The sequence below is a fragment of the Melitaea cinxia genome, chromosome Z (assembly GCF_905220565.1).
Source record: "Melitaea cinxia chromosome Z, ilMelCinx1.1, whole genome shotgun sequence".
Taxonomy (NCBI): Eukaryota; Metazoa; Arthropoda; class Insecta; order Lepidoptera; family Nymphalidae; genus Melitaea; species Melitaea cinxia.
The window spans coordinates 4,558,052-4,580,169 of NC_059424.1; the positions used below are offsets into that span (position 1 = coordinate 4,558,052).

General features: G+C 33.6%; 1 protein-coding gene across 1 annotated transcript in view; it reads left to right on the forward strand.

Annotated features, from left to right (window-relative positions):
• Positions 1–1,340: 1,340 nt before the first annotated feature.
• Positions 1,341–22,118, forward strand: part of LOC123668513 (succinate dehydrogenase [ubiquinone] flavoprotein subunit, mitochondrial-like) — a 107,256-nt gene continuing 86,478 nt past the window's right edge. Inside the window, exon 1 of the mRNA XM_045602248.1 lies at positions 1,341–1,461. Coding sequence (XP_045458204.1) covers positions 1,341–1,461 — 121 coding nt within the window. The remainder of the gene's footprint in view (positions 1,462–22,118) is intronic.

The following is a 22,118-nucleotide window of genomic DNA, read 5'->3' on the forward strand; positions in this document are numbered from 1 at the left end:
ATCGATGTTTTAGGAGTAGAACTAACCTAACCTAACCTAACATTTGGTTTGGCTTTTTCGTTTACACGGTTTAAAGGGCATCTATCCTACTCACTATTTTCATGGTGGGGGCAACTATCCATATAGATAGGCATCTATCCTCAAAAAAAAGGGTTCACGAAAAGCTAATTTCTGCTTAATTTGTATTGGCTAGGTTGAAAAAAAATAGTCATAATTCAACATAAAGGATTGAGCTAGCTACATTAATAAAAATTATTCGTATAAAAATCATATTTTTAAAATTAGGTGGCTATTTCAAAAAGTGAGGCATCTATCCCGGTTTTACCCTACGTGACAGATTTTTGTTTGCCTATTGTGTTGTTTATATACCACCGCGGACTGGGGAAAACGAGTACCTAGTAATGCTCGGATTGATTGAACAAATATTTGTGAGATTTAAAAATAATGTAGTTATAACAGTGTACTCATTTACTACGAATATTTTATGTCCTTTTGTGAATTTGTTTAGTATAATACTGTTCCGAACTGCCAAGGCCGACAGCAAGACCTGGTGGTGAGAGCGCGCGGCGGCGCTGGGGTGGCGGTGGAAGCGGCCGACGAGGCTTTACTGCCGGTGGACGCGTACCACTCGCCGCGCAAAGAAGAAAATAGAGATGATAAATAAGAGATGTTTTTGGTAAGTATGTGCCTTTGAAGTCTCGTAAATGGGATGATTTTAGATATCCATTATGGTATAACTCACAAATTATTAAAGATATACAGATAAAATTCAGGCTACACAAAAAATATAAAACTAGTTAGTGTCGTAGCGACTATGAGAAGTTTTCTCAGTATAGAGCGAAAGTAAAGGCGGAGACTGCGCGTGCTCATAACCTCTATCAGGAACGAGTCCAGGATAATCTCGCATCGGACCCCAAAGCATTTTGGGGGTTTTTAAGATCTAAGTGAGGTACTTTCACGCAGTGTAAATTAATGAGAGAAGGGCGCACTCTTTCAGATCAGGAATGTGCAAATGAACTAGCCATGTTCTTCTCCGTGCTTAGCGTGCGTAGCTGTTGGACCGGATCCCACCTTACATCCTCAAGGATTCTCGTCTCACGCTTGAGGAGCCCCTGCTGCATGTGTTCAATGTTTGCCTGGCTAACGCTACCTTTCCTGATAGGTGGAGACTCACCCGAGTGGTACCAGTGTCGAAGGGATCAACCCGTGGCTATCCTGTTCGCAATGGCCACGGTGTTTGAGTTGGCTATCCATCATGCGTTGTATGTGGGGCCCGGTTATCTGATGCACAGCACGGATTTCGTTCTGGGCGGGGAACAACGGGCAATCTGCTGTATTTGATGACGCGGCTGGTGCCAGCAATGGAAGTTGTGCGGCAGGTAGATGTCGCCTACTTCGATTTCCGGAAGGTATTTGACACGGTTGATAACGACGTCCTGCTGGAGAAGTTGGCTGGGAGCCGTATTCAGGCGTCAGTTAAGGTAGTAATTTAGTACCCCTCCAATTCATCATAATGATTAATGATCTACCGGAGGTGGTTCAAGAGTCTACATGCCTCCTATATGCTGCCGACTTGAAGCTAGTACGCGAAGTGGGTGACATGGTGGACCATTGAGGGACTGCAGAAGGATATTGACACCGGTGTCGAATGGAGTCGCAGGAATAGACTACACTTCAATGCTGGAAAGTGTTCCTTGCTTTCGTTCAGTCACACGCGTGTTCCTCGGCACTTTGCCTATCGCGTGGGGGATGAGCCTTGCGGCCGGTCACAGAGGTGAGGGATCTAGGCGTTCGTTTTACCTCTGATCTCAACTTTCGGGGGCATATAGCCGAGGTATGCAAACTTTGTGTATACTGGCTGATAAAATAGAGTTACCGAATTTTTGTATGTTCACCCATATAATAATGTATAAGAGAAGTGTGTACCTTAATTAGTCCTACAAAAAAGTCCGCAACAGCATATATCTATCTTTTATAAGTAAGCCATTATCGCAAAAACTGTGAACCATAAATACAACAAAAATTGATAATATATTTCTGATGCACATTTGGTAGTAATAAATTGATTTTTATGTCGCAGGATCAATTTGGTGAATTTTGGTATAAAGATAGATATTGAAAAGATAATAAGCTACTCGTAGTACTTACTAATTCTGTGCAGACAAAGTCGCGGGTGCCAGCTAGTTTATATATATATATATATATATATATATGATAGATGACGAGTATCTTTCTGTTCTTTGGATGTTATTGAGAGTGCTGGAAACAGTTACAACACCTCGATATATGACTCGGAAACGCTTGTAGACAAATTATCACAAGCTTTTCTGAATAAACAGAATTTCCTAACCTTGGTGCATATTAATGCGCAGAGCATACTTGCTCACTAACCGGAATTTCTTACATCTTTTAGCAGTTACATAGTTGATTCTATCCTTGTTTCCGAAGCCTGGTTTAACCCTAGAAAGATAACGTGCGCCTCCGAGGCGAACGAAAAATAGATATATCATTGTATCCTTTTAACCGACGCGTTTCAATGTTTATTTTTACATACCAACTCGCCCGTAAGATGACTACTACTGTTCAATAAGTACCACAGTTTACTTGCTATAAGCACATGTTGCGCCTGAGAGGCGCATGCTTATATTTTGTGTAACTTTTGTAATTTTCTCGTGATTTTCTTTTTATTATATGTTACGTATGTTCTCGTGTACCGTACGTATACGTATTTAACATAGTATTCAGTTAATGTAAATAGTTTTACGAACATTTTAACATTTAACGTTGGACCGACGATCTACGAAAGATTGCCGGTGTAGGCTGGATGAGGATTGCGGAAAACCGGGATGCCTGGCGCGAACTTGGGGAGGCCTATGTCCAGCAGTGGACTGCCATAGGCTGAAGTGATGATGATGATGAGTGATGAACATTTTAACATCATAAGGTCAAACAAATGAAAATTCTTGAAAATTTGAAAAATACCTGTTCTCAAGCCTAAGTAGCCTATGTTCTATTTCGATTAACCTCTTGATTTTACAAGCTAAACTTTAAAGATGATATATAATATCTTGTTTTCATGTTATGGAGATGCTACAAACCCTACAATTGATAAACCTGAGATAATTATATTCATCGACACATTTGATCAGATAGTACTTTGCTGTTTCGTTGTAAAAAGACTAACAGATGTCTAAAATATTTTTTATAGTATTTTATATATGGTTTGTGTCAATTCTTATATAATTAGCACTCAGTGTATTGTCAAAACAAGAAAAACCATTAAACAAGTGAAAAAAATATCCACAGGAATTTCGCCTCCATCCATGGATGAGCTCTTGAATGCAAATTCATATTTCAAGAATCCAATGCTAAAATTCGCTATCAACGTGAGTTAAGCAAAGCATAAAAGTAAAAGAATGTCGCAGATGACGTGTATAAAGTGTAAAAATACCTCATGTAGAAACATAAAAAGTTGCTTGTACCAACTGTTACAACAATACAAAACTCTTTCCCAAAATTTACTTGACACTCGAAAAAAAAACATTGAATTTATGGCTTATTTTAAACTCGTATTGAAAGTCATGTTATAGAGAAATGATTAAACTAGAAACCGCTGTGTGGCTACGGCACTAAAGAATTTAGCCAACCCCTCTCTTCCCGTGGGTGTCGTAAGAGGCGACTAAGGGATTACAAGGTTCCACAACCACCTTGGAACTTAAGAAGCCGACCGATGGCGGGATAACCATCCAACTGCTGGCTTTGAAATACACAGGCCGAAGACGGACAGCAGAGTTTTCGGTGCGACAAAGCCAGTACTGCGGTCACCAACCCGCCTGCCCAGCGTGGTGACTATGGGCAAAACACATAAGTTCACGTTATTTTTGGCGTAAACTTGTGGAGGCCTATGTCCAGCAGTGGACTGTATAGGCTGTAATGAAAAAAAAAAAAAGAAACCGCTACAAAGCCAATACAGACAAGTCTGGTATAGCTATGATTATGAAGTGATGATATTACTCTGAATTATTGATTCAGTATCATCTTCTCCTGTTGATGCTAGATACATGAAATTTACGGAGTCATTACTCGAGTCTTTACTCATTAGCCATTGCTCTTTAATAAGGTGTAATAATAAAAGAATGCTTTTTTGACAATTCTTTATTTAAAAAGGCATTTTGTATGTTTTTTTTTTTTTTTACAAAAGGGTGAAATTATGTGGAGATGATGATTATATATCTATATAATCATCATCTCCACATATATATATATATATATATATATATATATATAGTATACAAAATTTTTGTTGAATACATTGTAGTTTTTGGAAATCCCTTTACAGTTGAACCTGATATGACGGTAAAGAGTAACTATTCAGGAAAATAAAAAATTAAAGTTATACGGTTTAACTTAACTCTAAGCTTAACATTTCGTATGTTTACATTGATAAAGCGTTGGCGCAACGGTCACAGCACTGGTTTGCGGCTGTTGTGCTAGTTGTTGCGGATTCGATCCCCGCGCATGACAAACATTTGTATTGGCCATACAGATATTTGCCGTGGTCTGGTGTTTGTGCAGACCTTGTGGGTCTCCGTTTTAAGCCGTCGGTTCCGGTTGTTATCATGTACAACTGATAGCGATCGTTACTCATAGTAGGGAATATATCCGCCAACCCGCATTGGAGCAGCGTGGTGGATTAAGCTCTTATCCTTCTCCTACATGCGGAAAGAGGCTTATGACCAGCAGTGGGATATTACAGGCTGAAGCATTTTACATTTGTGCTTTGGGTAAGAAAAAATGAATATATCGTATTAGCATCTTTGGAAGAAATAATAAGAAAATCATTTAGTTTGATCTGTATTAATTTACGTTGTAGGTGTTTGTATGTATTTATTTAGAATAATTTTATGAAATTATAATTTTAAAAATTTTTATTAAAATTTTACTTTCCAAACGTAAAATATTTAAAACAAAACGGTCATATATGCCTTTTCTCCACGATTATAGATACTACAATTTTTGTCAATCGAAAAAGTTATAGGTATGAATAAAATGTAGAAATTTGATGAAGTTTATAATATCATAAATAAACTAAAAATAAAGTAAATTAAAGGAAAAATAATTTTCTATATTTGAGTAATTTACCTTTTCACAACCTGCTTTTATTTTTTGTAATTCGTCGTTTTAATAAATCCATTTTTTTACATTTTTAATGTATTAAGCGGTTTTAATTTGAGAATAATAATTTCATATGTTAGATAATACTTAACAGTTACTTACTATACGGCTAATAAGACACAAGATACTTAAATTGTCATCAAAGGCTAAAGTACTCAGGAATTACTAATCGCGTCGAGCTTTTAAGGCAACCGCTAGCGGTATCGCGGAAGTGCAACCGCGTCCCCATGATGCCACCCAGGCGTGTCGAAGGAACATCCCAGAGGTTTTAGTCCGTGCTAATCGGACGTACCCGACATAATCGGACAGCCCGGAGGAGCTGGGGGCATCCGTTAGGGATTTCCTTTGGATAAAAAAGTAGTACCTATTATTACCTTATTTAGGAGCTCTTTGTACCCCACGTTTATGGTTCGACTGTCCTCCGTTAAAACTACCACACTGCTCGCAGAGGTTGCTATAGTTCAGGCTTCATAGAACAGTTGTGTAAAAAATAGTTTTCTCTCAGGTCTACTGGTGTAGACAAAAAAAAATGAGGTCATGTTTTTAATTTTATTAATACGAAATAACCTCCTACTTAAATATACAGAATACCTAATATAAATCTCGCAAATTCGTGATTAGTTATTTATGTGACATCAAAAGCCTAATAATATAATTTTATGTTTCAAAAAATTCTACCTATGGTATGAGAGAAAATCTGTTTAGATGTATTAAGGCGTACAATTTCTTTTATGATAAGAATACTTTTTAAATGTCTATTTTCATTAAGTATATATAGACCAATGCTTTTAGCCTTTAGAAATGATAAAAGTGAAATAAATTATAATAGAATGAAACCCATTGGAAAAGGAAGAGAATATAACGAAAATGAAAGGAAAAATAAATTACAGGCGATCTGAGGTCGGGAAGTTGTAGGCATAAAAATAAAAAACCAAAAACTTGGGTTTTTGGATTACTCACATCAATGTGATAAAAGTGAAAATACATAAGTTGTAAATCTTTTTACTATCTACAACTTTGGCAATGAGCTTTTTTCCGTAGGACTTGTAGTTTTTTAAATGTCAATTTTTTACCCTCAACCCCCCCCCCCCGCCCCTTCCCGACCTCAGATCACCCGTAATTTATTTTTCCTTTTCCATTTTTTGTTTTTTCCATTTATTTTTTGGTTTTAAAAGCTATCTGCACTGATCTAATAAGTGGATGTTTATCGAAAATAAATGTTCATGGAAAAATAAGACGAACGTTCAAGTCATTAGAGTCACTTGTGGGGGTCTCCGTTAGCAAGAATATCAAAAATGCTGAAATAAAATTATATTGATAGCTATAAGGTGTTTCTCATTAGAAAAATGATGGACTTCGACAGTATTTTAGCTACAGATAAGACTATTAATATTGCAGAAAAAGGGCTATTCGTGGCATTTATGATCTTGGCTCGAGTTTTCTTCAGAAGATTTTTAATATTTATTTATTTATTTTATTTTCTTACATCTAATATTACAGGCATAACCCAGTTCACTAGACATAGTAAAGGAGACAGAAAGCAAAAGGAAAAAAAATGTTAAACTACAATTAAATAATTGTGTTTGCTCACAAACGAAAAAAAAATGACTTCAATTTCATCGACGAGTAATACAACGTAGATCGACGAAAAAATAGTCAAAATCGGTACACCCAGTGAAAAGTTATTGCGGATTTTCAAGAGTTTCCCTCGATTTCTCTGGGATCTCATCATCAGATCCTAGTTTCCTTATCATGGTACCAAACTAAGGATATCCCCTTTCCAACAAAAAAAGAATTGTCAAAATCGGTACATCCAGTAGAAAGTTATGCGGTATAATACAACGTAGGTCGACGACAAAAGCGTCAAGTAAAAACGCATTATTAGATATAACTCGAAAAGTAGTTGTTAGATCTCAAATAAATTTAAATAGGACCAATTGACACACACCACCTTTTGATTAAAAAAAAATGTCGAAATCGGTCCACCCGGTCAAAAGTTCTGAGGTAACATACATAAAAGAAAATACAGTCGAATTAAGAACCTCCTCCTTTTTTGGAAGTTAGTTAAAAAGAATTAGCTGACTTAAACAATAATACTAAAAACAAAACATTGTAACATTAATAAATATAAAAACATTAAATTCATTTCTCATAACAAATTATATACAAAGTAACTTTTGCGAATTCACTCCACGAACAAGAAAAAAGGTCTAGTGTGTCAGCCACCAAGTTCAGCGTTCTGACTGAACGAGCAAGGGGGCCGTTGCGCACTAGCTTGGTTCTGCCGTGGGGTACTGCAAATAAGCTCGGTCGCCGCCTTTGTTGTAGATACCTATCGGGTACGCTCAAAACTATCCACTGCAGTACCCCTGGATTATTGACAACACCGCGGAATAATTTTAAAATATAAGTTGCCAGAGCCAGCTCTCTCCTAGTCTCCAACTTGTTGTATCCAACCATGCCCAATACAAACAATGTCGCATACATCAAGGGATACAAGGGATACAGGCCATAAAGCCTATGGTAAAGAAACCTGGTGAATTTATTTTGAATACGTTCCAGCATGAGACTGTATTTGACTTGATATACTTAGAATGGTTAGAATTAATATGATTGGTATACTTAGAATTGATTCACAGGACCTTTATAATAGTATTGAGTACATTCATAAAATATCGATTATTATGACATAAAATGAATTGATGAAAAAAACTGTAACTAAAGAATTCCAAGTTTGTTGCTAAAGCATGTATTTCGTGCAAGTTACGACAACGTTTGTAATAATTGAAGTTTAAAGAACACAAAAAAAAATCTTAAAAAAGTTAAAACTACGTGTAGTCTCCGTATCAAATAAATAAATTGTCTCTCTCAGTAAAAAAAAAAAAGTGAAATTAGATCAAGTACAAACAAAAAAAAAAAATGGTTTAAACTTAAATAATAAACACGACTTTTGTCTAAACAATGATTTTAAAGTAAACGAAAGAATGGGCCATCTTTTATGCAGTATATATAAATCTTTAAACCCACTGTCTCAATACCCACCAGAGTACACCAATAAGAATCTTAGAATAATTTAAATACTAAGTCTAAAAAATTACTCAAATTGAAGCAGTAATTGAGCAGCAAGTTAGGTTTTAGTTACTTATAAAAATTGCGTACATAGACATACGTACATAGAAAGCTTCATCGCATCGTAATGCATGACGGTTGACTCATGATCACCTTATTCTAAGGCAATCAAGTTTATTCTAAAATATTGAATAGTTGGCGAAGGCGAAATCCTCATCCATATTACACACTACACACTCGCGATTAATCATTGCAAGTATTATTTTTTAACAAAATAACATAATTTGTATTCAATGAATATCCTAGAAGAAAATAATAAAAAATTAAAAGATATTTGTTGCGTTATAATTGGCTAGATATATGAATACTTACGAATGAAAATCACTTCAACAACAAGGCCCACATATATTTTATTTGGTATATTTTTTTCCTCAAATTAATACGGGTCACAGCTAGTGTAAACATAAACAGCTTACTTTTTTTTCGGTTATTATTAATATTTACATAAAAATAACTAGTTGTATAATGAGAAATGTATTACCTATTTTTAATGAGTATGGTTCACAAATCACTTTCATAATAAGTAATACATTAACACTAATAAATCAGAATTGGGAACTGAAAATATTCAATACACTCGGGTAGAAAGTGTGCTTGTGTGTGTTTGGCATTTATACATTGTAGTAAAGAAATGTATATCATCTCGCCATTACCAAGTTTGACATTAAATTTAGAAAAAAATAATTAGCAGTTTTTCTGATACGGAATTTTCCCTGACAACCTTTGTTGTATAAGCGTAGGCGAAAATTGCGTCACGAATAATACTAACTACTTTCTACTTTATTTCTCCGGAATTTTTCTCCAGGAGCTCATTACTTTATTAAGAAGCTCCAGCAAAAAAAAAGAAAAAAAAAATTGCACGCGCTATTTTGTTTTAGTTTGTTTTATTTGTAACAGGTTGCTTAAAGAATTTTTTTATATTTATTGTCTTTGAAAGTGCTTTTAATATTTTTGCATATATACGAAAATGCGATGTTAATACTGGTAGTTATTTTCTTTGATTATGACATTAATGTTTGAATTCAATTTCATGGCCGATCCATTTGTTGACAGCATACTTACAGGTACTAAGTTCTTTCAAATTTGAGTGTCATGTGGTCGAGTATATTAATTAACCCCCTTACCCGTTTATCGGGATTTCTGGTACTAGTTAGATGGAATTCCGCCACATTCAGTGACCTCTTCCAAGAAGCGACTCACCGTGATGTCGGGGCAGCAGTGAATAGGTCGGCACGTGTATGTATGTCTGGAGGCCGCCACGGTTTTCGTTTTATGGGCGCATAAAAGCTATTGATTTGAAAAAATCGCTTTAACTACCATTTAAGAAATTAAAAAATTAAGGTACGAACGGTGACAAATTCACAAGAATTCAGAACAATGTACGTAGGCATAAATTGAAGTGATGTGGTTATTGACTGTTATTGTTGTTTATCGTGAAACTAGTGACGAACTGTTTATTTCGGTTGATTAACCTCAACCTACGTAATTTTAAGCTACACGTCCTTTGCAGCCCGTTGCTTCCCGCCGACCCGATCACATCAGCTCAATTGAATAACAATAACGTGATATCACCGTTTCGCAAACAGGTCAATCATATATGTACTGAATTATTAAATATATTTATAATGGTGTTTAAGTTTTCATTACAAATATTCCATTTAATTGATTTGTTGGCTCAGCGGTTACAGCACTGACTGTTGCGCTGGCGGGAGTTTTTTTAATATACATTACCTATACTTACACGTGTATATAATATAACATACTAGCTGTACTCTGCGCGCGTTACTACGCTATTTATATATATATATTTTTTTGGTCCTACCAATTCAGAAATTTTTGTGGGTTTATGCACAACACGTTGCTGAAGATCATGACATGATCAAATGCATAGTTTATGATTCTATAAAGGACATACGAAAAATCTTTATTTTTACATATGTAGATGATTTAAAATGTACATTTTTATATTATATAATATAGAAGCGAATTTCGTAAACAAAACAATATTAGGTAATATTTTATAAGATTCGTTTATTACATTGTGATCGTAAGTGGAAATTTCCACTCAAGTACACGTTATTTCACTTCGTTCGTAGTTGAATAAAAAATAAACAAAGAAATAAATATTTCGCAATACTGCCAGTAGGAGCTTCAAGACAACTTATTTTACAATGTCTGTTTGTGCGTATGTAATTTTTTTACTACACGTAAGTTTACGGGGTGAGTTAATAAGGTGAAACTTTCAACAGATTTTCCTTTACTTGAGACAACATTTAGTGTGATTCGCCATTTATTGATACACATGAATGTTATTTATGTATGCATGAATGGTTTATGGAAATCTAACGACATCGGAAAACTAAATGGTAATAAATTACATATTAAATATTCAGAAATTGGTGCTTTAAATGACAATGTATAATCTTAAAATATATCAGTATTAGCTCAATATAAAGACATTACTGATTTTTTGACTGTATCAAAAAGTAGGAGAGAGTACTTCGTTCAATATTTAAGAGTTTTTTGATTTTCACTACTTAAAATTGCCGGCACTACTTAAAGTTGTTTTAAGATTTCGTTTGTAAATATTTTCACATACACAAGGTATTCATTTAGATATCGTGTCGTTACAATATTGTGTATTATGTTCGATTTACGCTTGAAACGAATATTTATTTTTATTCAAATATTTATTGTTTGATCTTGTGAGTCTTTCTATTGTTATATTAGTCGAGGGTTTTCTTAGCGTTGTCCTTCGGTCTACGGTAGAGTAGCGCGGCGAATTAAGCTCCCACCCTTTTCCCATATAGACTGGTAGGTCTTTGTAGTCAAAGTAAATACATAAATACAAATACATCTTTTAACTGAGGTAGGGCACAGCAGGAATTTCTTGCTCAAAATATGAAGCAGCCCGACTGGGGTAGTACCTCGACCTTACAGAAGATCACAGCTAAATAATACTGTTTTCAAGCAGTTTTGTGTGTGTTGTTGTTGGTGAGTAAGGTGACCAGAGCTCCTGGGGGGGATTGGGGATTTGGTCGGCAACGCGCTTGCGGTGCTTCTGGTGTTGCAGACGTCTAAAAGCTACGATAATCTCTTACCATCAGGTGAGCTGTACACTTGTTTGCCGACCTAGTGATCCAAAAAAAAAAAAAAACAACGAAGCTTTTATTAAGAAAATTGTTTCTCGTTAATTTAATATTTCAAATGGCCGACATCATTGACATGGTTTTGTTACTCTAATCGTCACCAAGACAAATTATTTAGATGTAAAAAAAAATTGTCTTAAAATTGATATGATACCACTAACTCGTTTTGTGCAATACACAGGCAGAAGACGGGCAGCAGCGTCTTCGGTGCGACAAAGCCAGCCCTGCGGTCACCAACCCGCCTGCCCAGCTGCCTATCGCAGACCACTGCTGGACATAGGCCTCCACAAGTTAGCTCCAAAAATGGCGTGAATTCATGCGTGTTTCCTAAAGTCACCACGCTGGGCAGGCGGGTTGATGACTGCACTGGTGTTTACACCATTTTTGGCGTGAACTTGTGGAGGCTTGTAGACTGCGGTAGGCGGAAGTGTGTGTGTGTAGGAAAAAATAATTTAAGCGTAATCAAATATTCGATGAGTTCTCTACTTACATTACGTACTCTACTGTACTGTATGGGTTGTCTGGAAGAAATGGCTAATTAGCCATAAGTCCGCCCATTGTACTTCACTGTCTGTAACTATCTTTATGCTTTGTTTGTAATATATTTGTGGTGTACAATAAAGTATAAAATAAATAAATAAATAAATACTCCAAGAATCCTTGGTATTTACTACTACTCTAACGAGCCCGGTATCAATATAACTGATAATACGCCTATGATATTTCAACGTTTTGCGCTATAAATTTATCAGTTTTCTGTAAGTTTTAAAGTTAAAAATAATACAATATGTAACATAAAAGAATATTGGCGATGAAGCGTAACAAGAGTGCTCCGTTGAAAGCTACTTAACTTTTGATTCCAGATCATCTATTGTCAACGTAACAATAACTGACGTTTACTTTATAAAAGTGTAAAAGATATTTTCTGTTCTAAGACTTAAGAGAAACACAAACAATATAAACTAGATAAGAAAGGAAAGCTTTGTATGTTATTGTAAAAAATTGAAATTTTTGATATCGAGGTGTAATGTTCAAATATTATAAAAATAACTAAGACAATAACTACTAACTAAATAATAAAGAAACTTAAAAAAAACATATAGCCGAATTAATCAAGAGTTTCTCATGTTTTACGCATTGCAGCACATTTAACGACTCAAATTTATTTATATTCTATATACATAACTATGTTAATCTCATACATGTTAATCTCATTGATTTTATATTCAATGAGATTAATTACTGATTAATTTCACGTATTGTTACGTTATTTTTGATAACTCAATTACTCGTAGTCAGTAAAGCTGTACTAATTTATAATATAACTAGCTCTACCCGCGACTTCGTCCGCGTGGAATTTAACAGAAAAGTTATTGTTCAGTTTTCAGAGTTATAAAATAAATAAATTTCTAAAATAAAAGTAGCCCAAATTACTCCTTATTACATCAGCTATCGGCCAGTGAAAGTCCCGCCAAAATCGGTCCAGCTGTTTGAGAGATTAGCATATGCATTTAGTAAAAAGCGGTTATTTTAATATTACAAACAGACACTCCAATAATATATTTGTATAGATTAAAAAAAAACGAGTACAAAACGATATAATATATACTCATAAAAATTAAACGTTCTCTTATTTATTTTTATACAATAAATAGTGTCTTGGCAAATATTATTATTACTCAAAAAAAAATTTCTTTTTCATTCTCTAAACAATTTAACATTTCCCTTTTTATCCTTAGGAGCACCATATATAACACAGTGCACTGTTAAACTGTTAATTGTTTTTGCTGCACTGTTTATCACATAAATTGTATCTTTTTTTCTGTAAATGAATAAATAAATAATTTGTACAAATATTTCTTTCCGGTTTGGATGTCTGTCCTTGTGAGTTTCTCTACCGCGCCCCCGATTCCGGTCCCGGTCATTATCATAAGTACTTGATAGCAATCGTTACTCATATTAGGAAACATATCCACCGATTCGCAGTGCCGAAGCTTGGTGGATTAAGCTGCAATCCATCTCCTACAGAGGCCTATACCCAACAGTGAGATGTTACACATTGACGCGATGCGATGCTTAGGAGCATCCGCTGTTGTAATGCTCACTGTTAAATATGTCAAGGGTAACAAGTCAAGCAATTGCTGGTCGGTTTCTTGTTAAAGTTACCCGAATTGTATTACACATATCAATGCTGCTGTTCCATTGCCAACGCTTACCATGACACATACGCTTTTGCTAACGTAACGTCTGAAAGAGAATCTATATATCCTACCATAGCTATAGAGTTCGCGTTCAATATTAATTAGCAATTTATCTCATCCGATTCAAAGTCATTCATTTAATAAATAATTATACCGTCATCAAAATCTAAAAATAAATCTAATATAAAATCTAATATATAAAATTCTCGTGTAGCGGTGTTTGTAGTTAAAATCCTTCGGCTTGACCGATTCTCATGTCATCAGTCTCATGTGTGAATATCGGGTAGGTCTGAGAATCGAACAACATCTATTGTTCATACCCCTAAGTTACAAGGGAGGGGGGGGGGCATTAAGGGGTTAATAATATGTTTGGCAAAACAACGTTTGCTGGGTCATCTAGTATATCTATAAAATGTTATTTATACTTATTATTATATGTAAAACCATTTTGAACTTTACGACATCGTGGTTAAAACACAGAGACTTGAAAGCGTACCGAAACTTATTAATCCGGAGTAGCATTTCTAGATTATATTAAGTGAAAGGCGTAATTTTTTATCATAAAGTATATTCATTCGCAGCATAGCGTATTTGATAATGATTTTTCCCATAAGAGCAAAATAGGTCTTTGTTAAGTCACAAGATATTTTGTGGACTGTCATACTAAATAAATGTTTATAAATCATACCAATCTTAAGAATTATCAGGTAACTAAGTTAGGTAAAAAAACCATCTTTATCAAAACATACATCGTTTAACGATAATATTAAAATAATTTATGTCGTACAGTTTTGATTTTTATAACTCATGAGGATATTCGCCCAAAACAGACATATTAGTTTCTTTGAGATAGTTCAGCCATACATGTTAATTTCCGTACTGAAATTGCATTGGTTATTTTAGTAGAACATCATACTACCCCGACAACTTCAAAGTTATATAAAATTGAAATCAAAATAATTTATAATGATATAAAGTCAATCGAGTATTTAAATTCAAAAGGATTTATTATAATTTTTACTTTAGCTCGGTTCTAATAGTATTTGATTTCAAAGCGGTACTTGTCATTTCGTTCTTGAATGAAAATTATGAAACTTTTTGTGTAAGTTAAAGATATTGAAATGAAGTTGAATATTTAGGCATACTTTTTTACCAGAGTTTCTTTTAAATAGTTGAAAAATAATTATAAAAATATCGCTTTAGAAACTCGTTTGTTTATTTTCTCTGTTATTTTCCTTAGAAGCAAATACCTGGAACTAATACAAATCTGTTTGTTTTGACACCCAACGTGGTAAAAGGTGTAGGCTTTTGTGCGATAAATGCGTATATAGTTCATTGTGTGACATGCGTCGTAAATGTTTACCGAATAACAACGAATATTAAATATTTTATTTGTTTCGAGTGGTTACTTGAAATTCAGCCTCATATTTCGAAACAAAGCTTAGTAATTCCATCAATAGATTACATTCAGGTATATTACATATTTCGAACGTTTCGGCGAACAGTTCATAGAATCCACCTCACATGTAAAATTCCTTAGTAGCATAATTGTTTACCTACGAGTACAAACAAAAATTTGATATTCACAAGCACAATTTGTATTTCGTCAGTTTATAAACACTTAAATTCTTCTTCTTTCATTATTTTATTACATACAGTATGATTTTCCTTCATAATATTTTTTTTACAAGTAATAATTACTTTATTTTAATGTTAGATAATATAATAAATAATATGTGAATGTTTAGAGTGCGTAAAATATTTATAAAATAAAAAAATGATCGAATAATATATTGTAGTTCTTTTTTATTTCTTATATTTATGTTGTTTGTCATTTTTTGTAGTTAAACAATAATAGTGTTTTTTTAATCTGTATAATATAAGCAAAAGTATGGGAACCTCTTCTGTTTATTTTGGAGAAGAATCAAGAGTTATATACTTAAAATCGTTTCAGTATAATGTTGAAAATAATATTATTTTTTGCATCATTACGTCCGTATTGAACACATGAATAGTGGACGTAAACATTCAAAGATTACGATTATTGTATTGATTTAAATATATTTTCTCTCTTTTAGATACACTAAGTACACAGTCATACATCGTGTTGAACTTTACTTACTTTGGTTGCGCTAATAAATAGTTCTCATAGAGCTCTTAATAACTTATCTGTTTGATTAAAGTACGTCATACGTAATGGTTAGAAAAAGTAGGCGTTACTTTTAAAATGATATGAACTAGAAGTTAATTAATATATTATAGTGATCGTGCTCTGTTTCTCTATGTGTTGACGTTATTCTTCATATTATCAAAAATTTACCATTCACTCGTAGAACACCAGAAAGTTACTTTTAATTTTTTCAAGATAGCACTTAACTTTTCTATTATGTACGTAAACTAATACAGCTTTATACTGGCTCTGCTTGGGTTCTTTGCTTTTTTTGATATATTGAAGAAGTATCCCGCCCTGTATCGGGTTAGAAGGACGCCGCTTTGGCGCAACGGTCACAGCCATAGATTGTAACCTGTAGCGCTGGCGGATGCAGGTTCGATCACCGCACATGACAAACATTTGTATTGGCCATAAAGGTATTTACCGTGGTCTGGGTGTTTGTCCAGTCTTTGTGGGTCTCCCCACCGCGCCTCGGAGAGCACGTTAAGCCGTCGGTCTCGGTTGTTATCGTGTACACCTGATAGCGATCGTTACTCATAGTAGGGAATATATCTGCCAACCCGCATTGGAGCAGCGTGGTGGATTAAGCTCTGATCCTTCTCCTACATGGGGAAAGAGGCCTATGCCCAGTAGGATATTACAGGCTGAAGCGAGCGATCGGCTTAGAAAGTCTTTTTTTCCCGAAGGATTACTAATTACTAATTTATAATGAATAAATAAAGCCTATAAATATAAAATGTTTTCTTCATCAATTTTAAGTGATGTATTGGTATGTAGATATTTACCTACAGTTAGCAGAGCCCTGTAAATTTTTTTAAACTACATTTCTTAAAGTCGTCTTTTTGTCGATCTACGTTTTTGTATAATATTTGCTATATCTGCTATTAGTCTCTGGAACTTGTTACCAGAATCTACCCGTAAAGTTCCTTCACGTAACTCATTTAAGGGACAACGACTAATTTTTTATTTGTTTTTATTTTTCGAGTTTTATTCAATCATCCCAATGTTGATTGATAGGGAATGCTTTTAGTATTAAACCAGATATGCGAAATTTTCAATTATGTTTTGCGAAATAAAATTTAAACATTTTTGTATAAATAAAAAAATTGCAAGAGCTATTATTGTCAAACTGTTATTGAAATCATATCATATATATTAATACGCTAAGGTTAAGATGTCTGCCTCTGCCAATTACTCCACATAATTATATAACATTTTATAGATAATTGCTTGTTCTACTGGCATCAACAACTAAATTGATTATTGATTTTGTTTTTGTAAATTAATTAATTATTAAAATTATGTATGACTTAATTTTGAATCATAGTCAACATGATTGAAGGTTGATAAATTTTTTGGTCATATTCAAATTAACTCACGTATAAGTGCTTTTTTGTAATTTTGTAAAGTGATAATTATTATACTTATTTAGTGCGAATTATTCACACGGGTATAGCTATCATTACAGCCTATACAGTCCACTGCTGGACATAGGCCTCCATCCAGGTATAGCTAGTAAATTGTAATTATATGCTATTCTATAATACCTATAGACAATTATTTTTTATATCAGATTTCAATCAATTTTCGAACTACTGTTTTCCAATAGCAAATTATTTTGAGCTAGTAAACTCAGTAAACTTTATATCGTAGTTTTTTATATTTATTTTTTTAAAAACATTTATCCTGATAGTAACGAAAAACCAGCTATAAAATTTAGTTCAGCTGTTCAGAAATTATTTATTTAGATGGTATAGAATAAAACTGATCTGAAACAGTTAATTGTTTATAGGTCATACGGGTCTCAGGTATATACGATAACAAACTTGACGAACGGCTTTACGTGCTATACGAGACATGGTATACAAAGCTTGAAGGATACGATCAATAATAAAATTTCGCTACGAGTACAAATCTAGCTATCGAACGCCATACGATTTTTTGAAATACTTTGCATCTCTTGAAATAGCTGCCACTATCTTAAGATACTTTTTAATATTATCTGCAGGGACCCGGATAGTTGCTGCGGAAGAATACATGTCTCAGTTTCAAACGTTCTATGTTAGGCTTAAAATTATATTGTTAACCTTGCTATACCTACGTGAAAAAGTGTAACACGTATACCACGCACGGTCTAGGGGACCGAGAGTATTAATATTAATGCCGTTTTAGTAGATTGTTTAGTAACGTATCGTCATTAAATGAAGTTTGGATATAGACAGTATTGTGTACAAATACATATTGAAACAGGGGATTATAGAAAATATTGAATTTTATTACCAACTAACAGTATTTCATTACAACCTTGGTAAAATTACAGAGATCTAGCAATCAGAAAAAAAAATTAGTGAAAATATACTTTTTTTTTGTTTAACCAAAATAAAATCTTAAATTTTAATAGAACATATATTATATTCTTCTATAATACATAAAAAAAAACGTAAAAAATATATAAGTAAAGCTTATTCGAAGTGGTCAACATTGGCTGCAATTAAATGTTGAGGCCAGTTATCAATAGAAGATATATTTTTTTTTCGGAAAAATTCTTAACTGCCAATCGTATGTTTTGTTTTAGGGAATCCAAATTATTATGACATTAAGAGCGGATTGAGATCGGGACTAGAAGACGCCCCGTCTTCAGTTCTGACAAAGTCCGAAACGTTGGTTGGCTCCATACCTACTTTGTGTCATCACAGCGATTTGGTTTCTTTATCACCCCACTCTATTTTAATATAACAAAATATTTTACAATGTGTTGGCGTGAAAATGGGAAAACACAATGAACAATCATAAAAAATGACTGATTCCAAACAACAATATTATATAATACTGGCCCAGCAAACGTTGTTTTGCCATATATTTTATAAACCCCCTTAACCCCCTCCCCATTATAACTTATGGGTATGAAAAATAAACGTTGGCCGATTCTCAGACCTACCCGATATGCACACAAAATTTCATAAAAATCGGTCTAACCTTTTCGGAGGAGTATGTTAACTAGCATTGTGACACGAGAATTTTATATATAACATACCAGATTAGCTACCTCGTTAATATTATAAAAAAACGCAGAACCTTAGATTTACGGTTCTGCTATGTCAAAAAGAAATAATTATTTAAAGGAGGTATACTTAATGGAGGTTACAACAATGAATTATAATTTGTGTTGGTAGATTTGTAATTTATGCGCTTTTAAAATACTGTCACTTAAAATATGTTTTAATTCGACTTATGATAAGAAAATCACTAATTATTTCACGATCTAAATTATACGGCAGAAATTGAACAGAGTTTCCCCTACGAGACAAAAGCTTCGTTCGTCGTTCGCTAGCTAGCAAATACGCCTACGTCAATTCTATTCCCCGCCAATACACGTAGGTACAATGACGGCATAGACTGCGTTCCTATTAGTCGAGGGACGGTTCATGTATTAGGATCGTTACATTATTAATTTGAATTACTAAATTAATAAATCAATGTAGAAATGTATAGCATTGACTTCTTAAATTACAATGATATTTTAATGTTAATTATTCAGAAATTTAAACAGCGAACTTACTTCAAGAAGTTACAAAACAGATAATCAAATCAACTAAGATGCCATTCAATAATTGAAAAAGTTCAAATATTTAATCTGTACCTAATAAAATAGAAACCTTATTTTATAATTTTAATCAAGCTTGTATATTGAAGTCCGATTAGTGTCCTATGTATCGATATTCTTTGCTGTACCCGCGACTTCGGTCGCATGGGAGATTTTATCTGGATACTGGTTACTTTTTTAACATTTTAAATTAACATGGTTATTTTTATTCCTAAAATTATTTAAAACGGTAAATTCCCATGTTCTTTATTTTTATTTTGTGGAGCTCAATATTTCGACATTATCTAGGAATGTCTTGTTCACGAGCAGAGGCGGCACATCCTTAAAAGCGCTGGTGCAGTGTACTCCCAAGAAAATTACATAGGTAATCTTAAATCTATATTTTTTTGTTATAAACACTATCCTTATATTACATTCTTTTTATACTGCTATTAATATACAATAGTCTATTATATTACCTATATCTACGATATATGGCCTACAGGTGTAATGAGTGGAACGCCAGCGATTGCCCGGCTGTGAAACGAAGCTATCGAAGCTATCGAAATATATTAAGTCGATAAAAAAATTAAACATTACACACACTACCATGTATTTGACACACACAAGCATATTATACTCTTTTGTTGATTGCCAAAGTCTGTACTCAAAATGGAAATTAAAAATATGATTCTTTATTTTCATTATTTTTTGATTTTCTTTAATTTATAAAAATGCAAAAAAAAATGTGTTCTTCGATTTTGTGACACGTATCGGCCTGACAGACCGATTGTCGTCGTGAATAGACATGTACTGAATGGACGAGCGATTGCGCTTTCCTAATTTGAAGTTATCCACGAATTATGAATTTAACAAAAATCCATGTTGCAAATGATTTCCGTTTAAAGTAATAGGCAGCTGTATGCCGTCGGTCTACATAGTCTACATAGAAGTAACTGTTATTGAGAAAAAATTAACATTAAACTCGTCATACTCAGTGACAGGCATTTTGATAATCTCGAGTTCGGGAGTCCAAGTTCGGAAAAACAAGGCCACAGGACAACATAAAGCCACAGGAGGACGAAATAAAGAAATCGTTTGAAACAATAAATAGTAGCTTAAAAAAACTAGCTAGTTGCGTAAAATAAATAAACCAAATTAAAAAGAGATAATTAGCAGTGGCGTAGCGATGGAGGGGGGCAAGAGCATCATGCTTGGGGCGCTACTCACAAAGGGGCGCCCAAATGGTCCGCAAAACAAAAGTTGCTGGATATATTTTATGGTTTTTGAAATCTAAAATTCTATTATGTCTCAGGTTCAAGTTAGGCTCGCTACGTCACTGCAAATTAGTATATTATCATCGGCCCTCGATAAGTCTACTAAGCTTAAATGACATCTGAACATTTGAATTGGGTCAAAATGAAGTCCAAAGGAGTCGGTTATATATTTATTTTTATTTATTTTACAAACATATATCCAAAAAATGCTGTCCAAAATCACTATTTCACGTGGACAAAGTTGCGGGCACAGCTACTTAATAATAATTCCCATAAAATCAAAAGTGTTCTTATTGACTAATGTGAGTTTAAATTTTTTTGTATCATGATAACGTTTTATCAATTTAATATATTTATTAGTGAAACCAGAATGTAGTATTAACTAGCAAAGTGTCACATTGTAATGTGTTAGCGTGAAGCTAAAGTAGCGAGTAAAATAGTTTCATACCTCAGCCACCAATGTTCTTCTAAACTAAGCTTCTAACTTCACAGGATTCTCTAAGTACACGTCGGTTTTATGCAAAGAATTTTGTTCTAAAGTTCATACTAGCGCTTATGCTCCTCCATTCTAATAACTCAGGCTTTGTTAGTTATCGCCTGATTTTATTCTATCAAATTTTATTTAATAGAGTTAATATGTATCTATACTTCAGTACACTTTCATTTGTTAGTAGACCACTGCGATTATTTCAAAAAAAACGACTACAATCGTTTGGAACAAACTGATATGAGTATAAAAAATACAATTGAAATTACTAGATACGTATGCAATATCTGTGACAAATAAAAGAAGTTACTTAACTTCAGAGTGAATCTGTAACGCTATAAATAATAAGGAAAGGGACGATTGTGATTTAGATGATATCATTTATTTTATTTTGTCTGACATTTTTAGCCGACACATGCCGGAAATATATTCTTGATATCACAAGTACTAGATGCAGTTAAAAGAGTGCACACGAAAATTCGGACAAAGGTTGGAATTTTCACTGAATTTTTCAGGTGACCTCTCCGTTAGCTTTTGCTACGTACTATAAGTGGTATGTACCTGCTCTATCTACTCAACCATATTTTATCTTCGTTACTTTAACAATTGCAATTATGTATAAAACTCTGCTAGATTTTAATGTTATTATTTAATACAATGCAGATTTATGTAATTAAATTTCTGAGGTATTGGTATTCACGCAATTCTGTATGCAGTTGATACATCATTCTATTTTCTGAGATAACAATTGATAATTATTTGTTCATTAGAGTACATTGTTACGTTATATTATCCTAATTTGTACGTGGTTAACTGCTGAACGTTGGTTAGTTAATTGAAATCTTGAATATGACCAACTTAAGCTGAAGGTTAAATCATTGATTTTATTAAAATAACTTGTGAAAATTGAATCATTGTGCTGGTACAGAAAAATTTCAAAGGAG